The sequence below is a fragment of the Cryptomeria japonica genome, chromosome 8 (genome assembly GCF_030272615.1).
Source record: "Cryptomeria japonica chromosome 8, Sugi_1.0, whole genome shotgun sequence".
In the NCBI taxonomy this organism is placed as follows: domain Eukaryota; kingdom Viridiplantae; phylum Streptophyta; class Pinopsida; order Cupressales; family Cupressaceae; genus Cryptomeria; species Cryptomeria japonica.
Window position 1 is genome coordinate 538,171,943 of NC_081412.1, and position 12,520 is coordinate 538,184,462.

The 12,520-nt window shown below is 36.8% G+C and overlaps 1 protein-coding gene across 1 annotated transcript; it reads left to right on the forward strand.

Moving 5' to 3' along the window:
• The first annotated feature begins 8,338 nt into the window (after window positions 1-8,338).
• Window positions 8,339-12,282, forward strand: LOC131027662 (disease resistance protein RPV1). Its single transcript, XM_057957729.2, has 7 exons — window positions 8,339-8,614; window positions 8,705-8,830; window positions 8,930-9,225; window positions 9,327-9,463; window positions 9,570-10,573; window positions 10,791-11,078; window positions 11,179-12,282. Exons 1-7 carry the CDS (start codon window positions 8,381-8,383, stop codon window positions 12,109-12,111), a joined length of 3,018 nt encoding a protein of 1,005 aa, XP_057813712.2. The 5' UTR covers window positions 8,339-8,380; the 3' UTR covers window positions 12,112-12,282.
• Window positions 12,283-12,520: the final 238 nt, after the last annotated feature.

The following is a 12,520-nucleotide window of genomic DNA, read 5'->3' on the forward strand; positions in this document are numbered from 1 at the left end:
TTCATCATCAACATCTCTATTGGATCTAGATTCATAGCTATGGATGGTATCTCTACTTCTTCTCACAAATGGGTTAGAGATAGAAGCTCTGAATGCAGATTCTGATTTTTGTACACTACCATCATAGCCATTTAACTCAAAAGTAGTAAGTTTGCCAATGATAGAGTCAAGAGTTACCTTTATTTTGTCAATGGATTTCATCTCCTGAATAGCTTCAACTCGAATAGCATAGACTAGTAGTAGGGTTCTCAGTACCTTAATGATTACTATGGCATCTTGCACTTTCCCTCCTGCACTCTTTATTTCACCAACTATTTCTTTTATCCTTTGACCATACTGCTAGATATTCTTGCCTTCAGACATTCTCATGTCATCAAACTCTCTTCTTAAACTCTCCTCTTTAGCAATTTTAACATGTTCATCACCGCTATAATCTCTTTAAGTTTTTTCCATACTTCATATGTAGTTTCAAGACCATGAACATCTACATATTCAGCATCAGACAGGGAACTTATAATAGCCTCTAATGCTTGACGATTCTCTTGCTGTTATTTCTTCTGATCATCAGTTAGAGTTCTAGTAGGTGCATTATACTTAGTTTCTACATGCTTCCAATACTGACTATCAAGACTCTTGATGTAAATCTTCATTCCATCACTCTAGATTCTATAGTTCTCTTTGTTGAACTTAGGACCTTCTTTCTTCATCATGATCTACATGATCTTTTCCTCAAGATGCTAGGCTTAGAGATCTAAGAGGACCCAAGATGCTCTGATACCAATTGATGATATGATGAAAGAATAAGTATCCGGTAGATTACTGAGAGGGGGGGGGGGGGGGGCTCTGAATCACTAAACTGAAAAACTGATACAAACTCCCAAACTCAAAATAAACTTATCAACAAATTAACTCTGTCAAGATAATATCTCAAAGATTACCAACATCAATTGGTTTGATTGTTGTAGTCACATAAATCTGTCCACTTAATTAAATGAATACTTAGTATTTATTTGATTATTTAACCATCAATTAATAATTAATTTAATTAATATTTAATTAAATTAATATGTTTAATTAATTCATCTTAACCCTCTTCTCCTATTAATTAAATAAATTATTCAATTTATTTGATTTAATTCACTTAACCAAATTCAGACCATTAATTAAATAAATAAATCATATTTATTTAATTAAATCTTCTCTCACATTTAAATAAATTAATATTTATTTAAAACCCCCAAAATCCCACCTCTCACATTTAAATAAATAAATCATTTATTTAAAATCACCTTTATCCTCCACCCACTTGCATTTTCCTACAAATACAAGTTGCACAATTATTTTAAATAAATAATTTATTTAAATCACCTTTATCCTCCACCCACTTGTATTTTCCTACAAAAGCAAGTTGCACAACTATTTTAAATAAATTATTTATTTAAAATCCTATTTATCCTCACCCACTTGAAACCTTTAATGGTTTCCCTTAAAGTATTCAAACTTGATGGCTTTAAAGTCTTCAAACTTGATGGCTTCCTTCTATAATCTTCTTAAGACTTTAATGGTTTTCCTTAAAGTCTTCAAGCCTTTAATGGTTTCCCTCAAAGTCTTCAAGCATTTTAAATGCTTTATCTTCTTTTTCTCATTTAAATAAATTAATATTTATTTAAATATTTATCCAAATTCAACTTACACCATTTAATTGAAATAAATGATTTTATTTTAATTGAAAATACCAAAATTTCTCCCACTTGCATTTTCCTACAAAATCCACTTGTATGCCTAAACCCCTTCTAGATTCTTCTAAACCCTTCCTAATTAACTTAATCCATCCCCTAATTATTGTCACATTCCTAAGCAAAATGGAGTCACTTCTCAAAGCCTAAAAGTCTTGGATAACCTTTGAAAGCTTCCAACCTTCAACCACTAAATGGCTCAAAGTCTTTGATAACCATTGAAAGCTTTCAACCTTCAACCACTTAATCTCCAAAGTCTCCAATAACCATTAATGGTTAATTCAACCCTCCCACATGGTTAAAACATTTGTTTTGACTCAACCTCTACCCAACCCAAAGGTCTCATCAGGCCATTAATGCTTTGACCATGATTATCTCTTAAACATTTGCACAAAGGTTTATCCTTGGATTAACTCTTAATCCAATGGGTAATCTTAATTTAGACTTGACCCTTACCTTCTAGATAACCATGAGGTCTTCTCAGGCCTTTAATGCCTCCAACCTCTTCTCTCAACCCAATCCTATGTTGACACTTGTCACCATTTTATTGGTGCCAATTGTGCACATGGATCCCCAACTTTCAAACTTGGCCCTTGATTAAACCATTCAATCTTAACCCTTCATTTCCCCATTTCTTCTATAAATAGAACCCTTCTCCTCAAGCAAAAGAAAAGCATTTTAGAGTATTGTTGTTATACTGGCATTAGCATAGAGCTTTTTCATAGCATCACTATCTACTCTTGCATAGTATTTGCTTATCATATTCAACCATCTTGAATCTCCATATGGCATCCATGGCTAGTGCTAAAAGCTGAGAGCTACACTCATTTGGGACTTGGAGAGGAGAGAAACAAGGGAGAAGCATCAAAAGGCATCATGGAAGCATCTTAGGGAGGCTCTTCTCCTTTCTTTTATTTTGTTAAACTTCTTTCATGCTTTTTAAAATCTCTCTTGATATGTTTGGAATGGTTTTTAGTTCTTTGTTTTGTTTTTATGGTTGAAACTAACTTATTAACATTGAACTTTGTTGTTGCCTTGTCCCCATTTCCATGACATCAATTGTTATAACAACTTTAAGAGTAAACAACTTCAATCTTGTAAACATAAAAAATGCTTAATAAAATATCAACATATTCAACTCTCATTGCTTCCAATTATCACACCTTATCAGAATAGTTAAGTAGTTAATCAAATCAACAAATAAAATCATAACCACAAAATCATTCACCACTTGACACAAATATTTATACATGGAAAACCCAAATAGGTAAAAACCACGGTGAGATGATACTCACAAGGATAGCTATCTAAACTCTTTTGAGGTTCGCCCTACTAGGAGCCAAGCCTATTAAAGCTTTTACAATAAGTCCTGCAAAGAATTGATTCTATTAGCAATCACCCAGTTAAGGGATTTACAAATATGCCTTGATGAAAAGAACAATACCCTGTTAGGAGTAACCTTGGTAGAGGATTTGAGAATCCAAACTAATGGATCACCTTGTGAGAGGATTTAGAAAGTAACCAAGCTTGTTAGAGCTTACCCGGTTAGGGGATTTCAATTCTGTTGAGATTGTTAGAAAACATCAGGTTTTTCTTGATCTGTTTGAATAGCACTATATCTGCTTGATTAGATCCTTCTTAAGCTTCAATCTACCTTTACTCAAACTGCAGATCCATTCTCAGGTTAGGCAACCTCACACTCAACTGATTTCTGCCAATTTTGCCAACTCAAAAATAAAACAACTTCATTAACCTTAAATACAAATCAATTAGGTCGGTAACACAACAAAAACCTAATTCTCATCATCGAGATTACAAACAAGTCAGTACAATCTTGACCATTAGAAATCATAACAATCTCTTCACATTAATCAAGAAAATTCCAACCGCTCCATGATTACCGTTGCATTGGACTTGTAACTCATCACGCGCTATGCATTTGATGCAATCCACTTTTCTCCTTCCCTAGACAAACAAACATGCCAAAATAACTTGAATTTATCTTCATACAATGACCACACATGTCACCATGATTACCGCTCAACATCATATCTTAAACCAACAAACTTTGATCGGTTAGGATTTAACAAAAAAAACAACTGGTAGGGTTTACTGGTTACATAACATAGAAAGGATTTAACCATACACTAGTTTAACTTACAAACTACCATACCACTTTACAACATCTTCCACAAAGTTTATCACACTAGTTACAAGAGAAAAGCAATAACAACAATAACATCAACAATATCAAGAATACCATTCACCGGTTCAATTGACATCAATGACAACATATCATTAATGCAATCTATATGTAAAATGCCAACAAACGACACAATTTAGTGTCGTAAGGGGTCATATGGTGTCCTAAGGGGCCTTAGGACATAATATGACCCCTTAGGACACCATAGGACTCATAATGACCAAATATAGTGTCATAAGGGGTAATATGTTGTCCTTAGGGGTCATAAGGTGTCCCATGACCCCTAACGACACCATGTGGTGTCATAAAGGGGTCATGTGACCCATAACAACACCATAGAGAGTTGTAAAGGGTCATATTGTGTTTTAAGGGGTCATATGTTATCTTAAAGGGGTCATATGACACAATATGACCCCCTAGGACACAATATGACCCATAACGACATAATTTGGTGTCGTAAGGGGCCCGATGGTGTCCTAAGGGGTCGTAGGACATAATATGACCCCTTAGGATACTATAGCACTCATAACAACCCAATATGGTGTCATAAGGAGTAATATGGTGTCCCATGACCCCTTAGGACACCATATGACCCCTAACGACACCATATGGTGTCATAAGGGGTCATGTGACCCATAACGACATCATATAGAGTCTTAAAGGGTCATATTGTGTCCTAAAGGGTCATATGGTGTCTTAAAGGGGTCATATGAAACAATAAGACCCATAATGATGCAATTTGGTGTCTTAAGGGGTTGTAGGACACAATATGACCCCTTAGGACACCATAGGACTCATAATGACCCAATATGGTGTCATAAGGGATCATATGTTGTCCTTAGGGGTCATATGGTGCCCCATGACGCCTTAGGACACCATACGACCCCTAACAACACCATATGGTGTCATAAGGGGTCATGTGACTAATAACAACACCGTATAGAATCGTAAAGGGTCATATTGTGTCCTAAGGGGTCATATGGTGTCTTAAAGGGGTCATATGACACAATATGACACCTTAGGACACAATATGACCCATAACGACACAATTTGGCTTCTTAAGGGGTCATATGGTGTCCTAAGGGGTCGTAGGACACAATATGGCCCCTTAGGACACCATAAGACCCATAACGATCCAATATGGTGTCATAAGGGGTCATATGTTGTCCTTAGGGGTCATATGGTGTCCCATGATGCCTTAGGACACCATATGACCCCTAACGACACCATATGGTGTCATAAGGGGTCATATGACTCATAACGACACTTTATAGAGTTGTAAAGGGTCATATTGTGTCCTAAGGGGTCATATGGTGTCTTAAAGGGGTCACATGACACAATATGACCCCTTAGGACACGATATGACCCATACCAACACAATTTGGTGGCGTAAGAGGTCATATGGTGTCCTAAGGGGTCGTAGGACACAATATGACCCCTTAGGACACTATATGACTCATAACGACCCAATATAGTGTCATAAGGGGTCATATGTTGTCCTTAGGGGTCATACGGTATCACATGACCCCATAGGACACCATATGACCTCTAACGACATGATATGGTGTTATAAGGGGTCATAGTGTGTCATAAGGTGGGAAGATGAATCATTATTACAATATAAAAAGCAGTGCAAATATAGCTTACAAAAATTTGACATCTAAGGGGTCATATTGTGTTCAAATGGGTCTTCAGACACAATATGACCCCTTCAGACACAATATGACCCTTTCCTCCTCCCTCCCTCTCTCTCTCTCTATATATATATACATATCCCCCTCTCTCTCTCTCTCTCTCTTTCCCCTCCATATCTCTCTCTCCCCCCTCTCCCTCCCTCCCTTCACCCCTCTCTCTCCCCTCTCTCTTTCCCCCTCTCTCTTTCCTCCTCCCTCCCCCTCCCTCTCCCCTAATCTCTCTCTCTCTCTCTCTCCCCTAATCTCTCTCTCTCCCTCTCCCCTTCTCTCTCTCTCTCTCTCTCTCTCTCTCTCTCTCTCTCTCCCTCCCCTCTCTCTCTCTCTCTCTCTCTCCCCTAATCTATTTATCTCTCTCCCTTCCCCCCTCCCCTCTCCCTCTCCCCCCCTCTCCCCCCTCTCTCTCCCCTAATCTCTCTCTCCCTCTCCCTCCCCCACTCCCCCTCTCCCTCTGCCTAATATCATATACTAATTTATTTATAAATTAATATATTGTATATTAATATATTATATATTAATATATTAATAAACAATAGATTAATTATGTATAAATTTAGTTAGTGAGTTTACTTATTAAAATTGGATAATCGGATATCCGATTGTACCGGATATCTGATTTTTGTTGTACAAATTTGAAATTTAAAAATTTGGCTTGGGAATGCTTTGAGATTTGGCTTGGAAGTGACAAGGCTAGAAAGTCAACTGAAAAAATTTGTTTTTTAGTATTCCTTGATTTTCTAGACTTTACACTAGTGGCTGACAACTTTTTTTATACCCAAAATTGATAAAACGAAAAGGGTTTCTTAAGGACGTTCTCAGCTTTCCAACAATATAAGGCTTGTTTTATTTCGACTTTAATAAATAATTATTATTTTTTTCTAATTGAATTTTGACAAAAGTCCCAATTGATAGATTGATTGAGAAACACTCATAACTTTCAAATGGTATAACATTTTTTGAATCCGAAACATGCGTCACATCCTATGCTTTGTCTACTATGGGAAAAATTGAAAAAAAAAAAAGTTCATAAGGTTTTGACCAAGTTAAGGTGGTCAAACCTAGGAGTTTTTGAATTTCTGAAAAGCTGTAGTAAAAAAATCATAAATAATTATTTACTTTATAAAAAATTATAAAAAATATGTGTCACATCCGGACATGAGTCTAATACTTATATTATAGATATTATAAAAAAATATTATGATTTGATTGGGATTAGGGTGGTTAGACATATGTCTACTTCTTATCTTTTTCCTAAAATTTTAGTACCATTGCATTGAAATTTGCAATTTTCATCAAATAGGATTTTAATTTTCTTTTCAAAAAACAACTAGTAGCTTAGAAACTACATTCAATTTTCTATAGATTCTCTTCTTACATATTTTAAAAATAATGTTCACAACTTATTCAAATTTTCATGTCAAGTTGCATAACTTTAATTTTCTGAAATTTCATTGCCATTTAAGGGCCTGTTTTGGCACACCATGATCCTGCACATATCCTCTACCACTATCTTCATCTTTCCCTTCTATCTCTAGATATGTCTCCCTCTATCCATCCATCTATTACCCCCCCTCTCTCCTTATCCCTCCCTTTAGACCCTTATATCTATATCTCTTTTCCTCTTTATATCCACCTCTTTATATTTATTCTTTCATCTAATCCCTTTAGTGCTATCTAATTATCTCTCCTTCACTCTCTACAATTATATCTTCCCCCCTCTCCCTCTATTTATTTTTCTATTCCATCTCTATCTATTCTTCTCTCCTCTCTCTTTATCTCTCCATATATCTTTCCATCTCTTCATCCGCCTATCCTCTTTCTTCATCTCTATCTCTATCTATATCTTTATCTTCTTCTCTATCTCTACCTCTTTATCCATCTCTCTCTCGCTCTTACCCCCTCTATCTCTTCCTATTTCTAGCCCTATCTCTACCTCTCTTACTCTCACCCTATTGCAAACATAACATGAACTTATTGGTAATCAAATTTGATTATCTTCTTAATTTAAAGGTTTTACTTTAGTTATGATTAGATACTTTTAAATGGATGCAGAGTTGATTTGAACCCGTCACTTCTCCATTGACAGCTTTGTTGCACAAACAAAATCATGACTTATCAATTGACCTCAAGTACTACACAAATTTATCTAAAAAATAGACCAAATTTTTCCCTGATTGAAAGTGCAATTCTAGTTCATGTGAATGCAATTTTACGCTTCTTCAATGCTTTATATGCATTCCTGTCATCGTGCCCTACAATCACGTTTCTAACCTCATTGTAGTTGCCTGGGTTGCGGGCCTTGTATTCTCCTTGTCTTCACTGATATATTCTCTGTGTAAAAGTGAAAAGAACTAAAGTGCTGGGCACTTACTATTATATAATTTGTTATGTTTATTACAGCTGTGAAAGGCAGATCATCAGGTCGAATCATTTCTTTTAGTTTTGTGTATGGCAATCACATAATATGCTTCTCAATTTTCTCCAAACAGCTGTTAAAGCGTCCTGAGAACAAAAGAGTATGAAGAATAACTTCGTCTGAAAGCAAAGAACTTTGAACAAAGTGGAACATATATCCAGAAGGAAGGTTAAAGTTGGGCGAATTTCCTTGTCCGAATTGGATGGGACGGTGAAGCATCCAAAGCTCTTTTGATTTAAACTTGCAGGAGTTCTTATCACGAGATAGGCACCCTATAAAGCAATCGGTTCCGAACTCGGGACAAATCATCTCATCTCGCTTGCATTTACCTACCATGGGCTGCTGTGCGTCCAAGAAACCAAAGACGGCGGCGGAGTCTCCTCCTCATCCTCCTCATCCGCCTCCGTCCGTTCACCAGCCACTGCCTCAGCCGCAGCCGCCACCAGCTCAGACGCAGTCTCCCACTGTAGAAAATTGTATCAATCTCTTTCAATCCATCAAAAAGGATGCCAACATTGATTATTTGATTGATCTCATCGACGAGAAGTTGCAGTCTCTTATAAACAGGGTTAGTATGGGAGTCAGCTACAACTATAATCATAATAAATGTTCATTTCCTTTGGCTTTTTACTGAATGCTGTCCTGTTTGTAAATGCAGTCAAGCACTTCTTCAGAACCTGTTTCCGGTGCACTGAAGGGTAGGGAGAATTCAGTATGGAGTTCCCTTATCCAGAGTGGGTCTACATTCGTTGAAGTTTTGAATAAGAATATTCAGCTGGAGAAGGTAATTGTTTATTTTGATTTCGTTCTGAATTCAAGGTTAGCTAACAGCATTTATAAATTATATGGGAGGAATTGGAATTTACGTTGATTGTGTCTACAGGGAGACGAAGTAAGGAGACAAGATGTAGCACGAATATTGGATTATGTGGGGAGGGTGCATTGGGTAGTAGGAGGGCTATCCATTATAGCTTTTCTGTTAGAAGAGATTCGTCAGGTCTTAGAAAACCAGAATGAATGCATAGATCTCTTGAGTCAAATGGTTAAACTTGCTGGGCATATAAAACTGTTGAATTATGATAAGCCAGAAGAAGAAAAGATATTGAGAGAGGCAATTATAATGATTGTTGAAGGATCTATGATGTGCGCTTCTCAATTGAAATCTAGAAATTTTTTCAGGTAAGTTAGTGTTTTAATTACATTTATGAATTTCATGTAAATTCTACTATGATGGTCATGAATTATGCCTGCTTATTGTAATTGAAATGATTTGCAAGCAGTTATTTAAAGGCTTCTGTGGACTTCATAACCTTGATAGCTTTACAATCCAAAATAAATCAGCTCCATCTAATTGGAGTAAAATCTGAGCAGCCTGTTGTCTTCCCTCCAGGGAAGCTCATTTATCCAGATTATGCAGGTAAATATATACGCCAAAATTTTCAAAGTATATTTACATGTCAGGTTGGCATCACCGTTTGCATATGTTGTTATTAGCTTACAATTGTTTGTCTGCTCATCGGCAGTTGGCATCCAAAAGAAGAAGGAACAAGTAATAAAGTTGCTCGACATGGAAACAGACAAAAACTCCTCGTTTGCTCTAGTTATTCATGGATTTGGGGGCATAGGAAAGACCACTCTCGCTACTGCAGTTATTGCAGGCTTAGATCTCACAGATTACAATTACTGGGGAGTTGAAATCCAACAAAACCGCTCCAGGAATGATATAAAGTCTATGCAAGAGCAAATATTGAAAGATGTCTTCCCAGCATATACTTATGACAGGAACGCAACATTGAGAAACAGTGCAGAGGGTCGGGATCATCTCACCAGTGCTTTCCAAGCACATGGAAATAAGCCAGTATTTCTCTTTATTGATAACGCTCTACGGACAGAAGAATTAGAAGAGCTTTTCCCAAAGCGGTTAGGAAGCCTTCCAAATGGGAGCAGAATGGTGCTCACAACTCCAAATTTGGCTGTGACAGGAATGCTCAAAGAGGCCGGGCTTGCATGTCGTGAGCATCTTGTGGGTACACTCCCGGACCAAGAGGCAACCAAAATTTTGCTGAGAGATTACAGTGCTGATGGTACCAGACATAAGGATAACGTGCTGAAAGCCCTTAAGATTTGTGCTGGGATTCCGTTAGCCTTAGAAATTGTTGGTGCTCATTTGCGTAAGCATAACTACACGGGAGAAAGATGTACGCAAATGTTTGAAGCTTTGGAGAGAGCAAATAAAGAGACTCTGAGCCAACGCGCAGCGACTTTCGTGTGTAATGAGCTGGAGCCTTCTACGCAGGAAGCGTTTTTTGATATTTGCTGCTTCTTTTTCAACTGGAGTCGCCGCGATGTAGAGTATATCGTTGGAGCAGAGGAAATCACACATCTGGAAAAGGCGGCTTTCTTCAAGACTTCCAACAAGGGCAAGGTGATCGTTCATGATACAATCCATGCAGAAGGGCTGAGTATTTCTGAATCAAGTAGAATTATGGATATGAAATCTTGGCTCGAAGTTGCGGATAACGATCAGGTATGTTTTTGGAATCTTACCCTGGCACAGTATAAAAACTCAATATTAAGTCCAGTATGAATGGCATATTAGCATATATATCTTTGAAAAATATATGTAAGAATGCTTAAGTGGAGAGATATCATTCTTCACTGTCTTAACAAAAACGTCGAGTGATATCATTTTCCACCATATATTTTTTAATGTATTTTCACACAGTTATATCATGTATTTGCAGAGGTTCGGTCAAATTAAAGGAGTCTGGCTTAGCGGGGAGGATTCTGAATCTGGGTATGAACTTGATGAGAAGCACATTGTCTCGATGAGAAGATTGTTGAGAGTTCTGGCCTTGGGGAACAAGGAAAAGGTAACACGATCAGGCCAAAAGATACCAAAATTTAAAGAATTGAGATTTCTCTCTCTAGGCGGCGAGATTTCTGCTTTATGGCCTCCGAATTTGGAGTCACTTGAGGAATTGGCTGTGCTCCATGGCCCTGTCTTTAAGGACGTTGTGACTTTGTATCAGGTGAGTCCTTCCTCATTTCTTATAGTTTCTTATATTTAATTGTTTTTTTTGTTTATATTTGGAAGCGATTATTTAAAATGGAATCACAAAATGGACGCAGTTACCCAAGAAGCTACGGGTGATGAAAGCCACAGCACAATCTCACGAATCTAGCAATTCTCAGAAGCCCAACGTCATCCTAGATTCCTCTTTGGAGGAATTGGATTTAAAAGAATTGAGAACTCTCCAGAGATTGCCCGAACGGCTTGATCATTTAGTGGTCCTCAAAATTTTGATATTAGATGAATGGGATAAAATGCAGGAGCTGTCTGAGCAGGTATGCGAACTCCATTCATTATGTAAATTGAGCATCCGTGGTGGCAATTCTTTGAAGAATCTGCCGAAATCGTTCGGGCAATTAAGTTGTTTAGAAGAGTTGATCTTAGCAAGTTGCAAGCAACTGGAAGGATTACCCTCAACTTTTGGAGACCTGAGTTCTCTGAAACATTTGAATCTAGCAGAATGTGTTAGTTTAAAAGAACTTCCATCAAGCTTTGGGAAATTAAGCTCTCTGGACGTTTTGAATCTAGAAAAATGTTCGAAATTGAATGCATTGCCTTCTGGCTTTGAGAAACTAAGTCAGTTAAAGAAGTTGAGCCTGCAGTCAGATGAGCTTAAAGAACTGCCTTCTAGCTTTGGGAAGCTTACATCTTTAGAAGAACTGAAGTGCAATTGTGCGGAACTGAAGGAATTACCTGTTACCTTCGGGCATCTTATTTCCTTAACACATTTAGATTTAAGTTGTTGCATGAAATTGAAAACCTTGCCCTCCAACATAGGGGAACTCAGCTCGCTGAAATATTTCAATTTGTTCTCTTGCTTTAGGTTAGAAGATCTGCCTTCCAAGATTGGGGAACTTCCACGTTTAACACAATTAGATTTACGACAATGCAACAGTTTGAGAAAATGTCCCGAATTTTCTGGTCTGAGACGCAGACATCAGTCCATTTGGCTTCCGGACCACCTAAGGGAACAGCGAGTCCTTGTCTTCTAATTAGAGGTCTCAAATGATCGAGTCTTTCAAGCACTGATATTGTCTTTATCTCTGTCTGTATGGCAGATATATGTGCGTATTAATGATGCTTGTTTGTGCTATTATGATAAGCTTTGTAATGGTTGTTTATTTAATGGAGCAATCTTGAACATTATCGTAAAATATATTTTCGGTTTATTGATTTTGTTGTTTCAATTTATTATTCTATTTATAATTAATTTATATTTAAAATTTTGATTCGGATAATTGTATTGCAAAAGTTTTCAAATATAATTTTTTTATTTAATTTTTTTAATTAATATAAAATATATATTTTTGAAAATAATAAAAGGGTCATTAAAAATATATAATTATATACAATGTTAAATGTTTATTGAAGATGGTTATGTCTTATTGAGTATCAATTAGA

What these genes read in the sequence shown, in the direction of transcription:
- LOC131027662 (XM_057957729.2), top strand. Translation starts at nt 8,381, where the DNA reads ATGGGCTGCTGTGCGTCCAAGAAACCAAAGACGGCGGCGGAGTCTCCT. An exon ending in TGCAGTCTCTTATAAACAGG is followed by an intron (nt 8,615 to 8,704) that starts GTTAGTATGGGA and finishes TTGTAAATGCAG; the next exon opens with TCAAGCACTTCTTCAGAACC. An exon ending in CATTTATCCAGATTATGCAG is followed by an intron (nt 9,464 to 9,569) that starts GTAAATATATAC and finishes GCTCATCGGCAG; the next exon opens with TTGGCATCCAAAAGAAGAAG.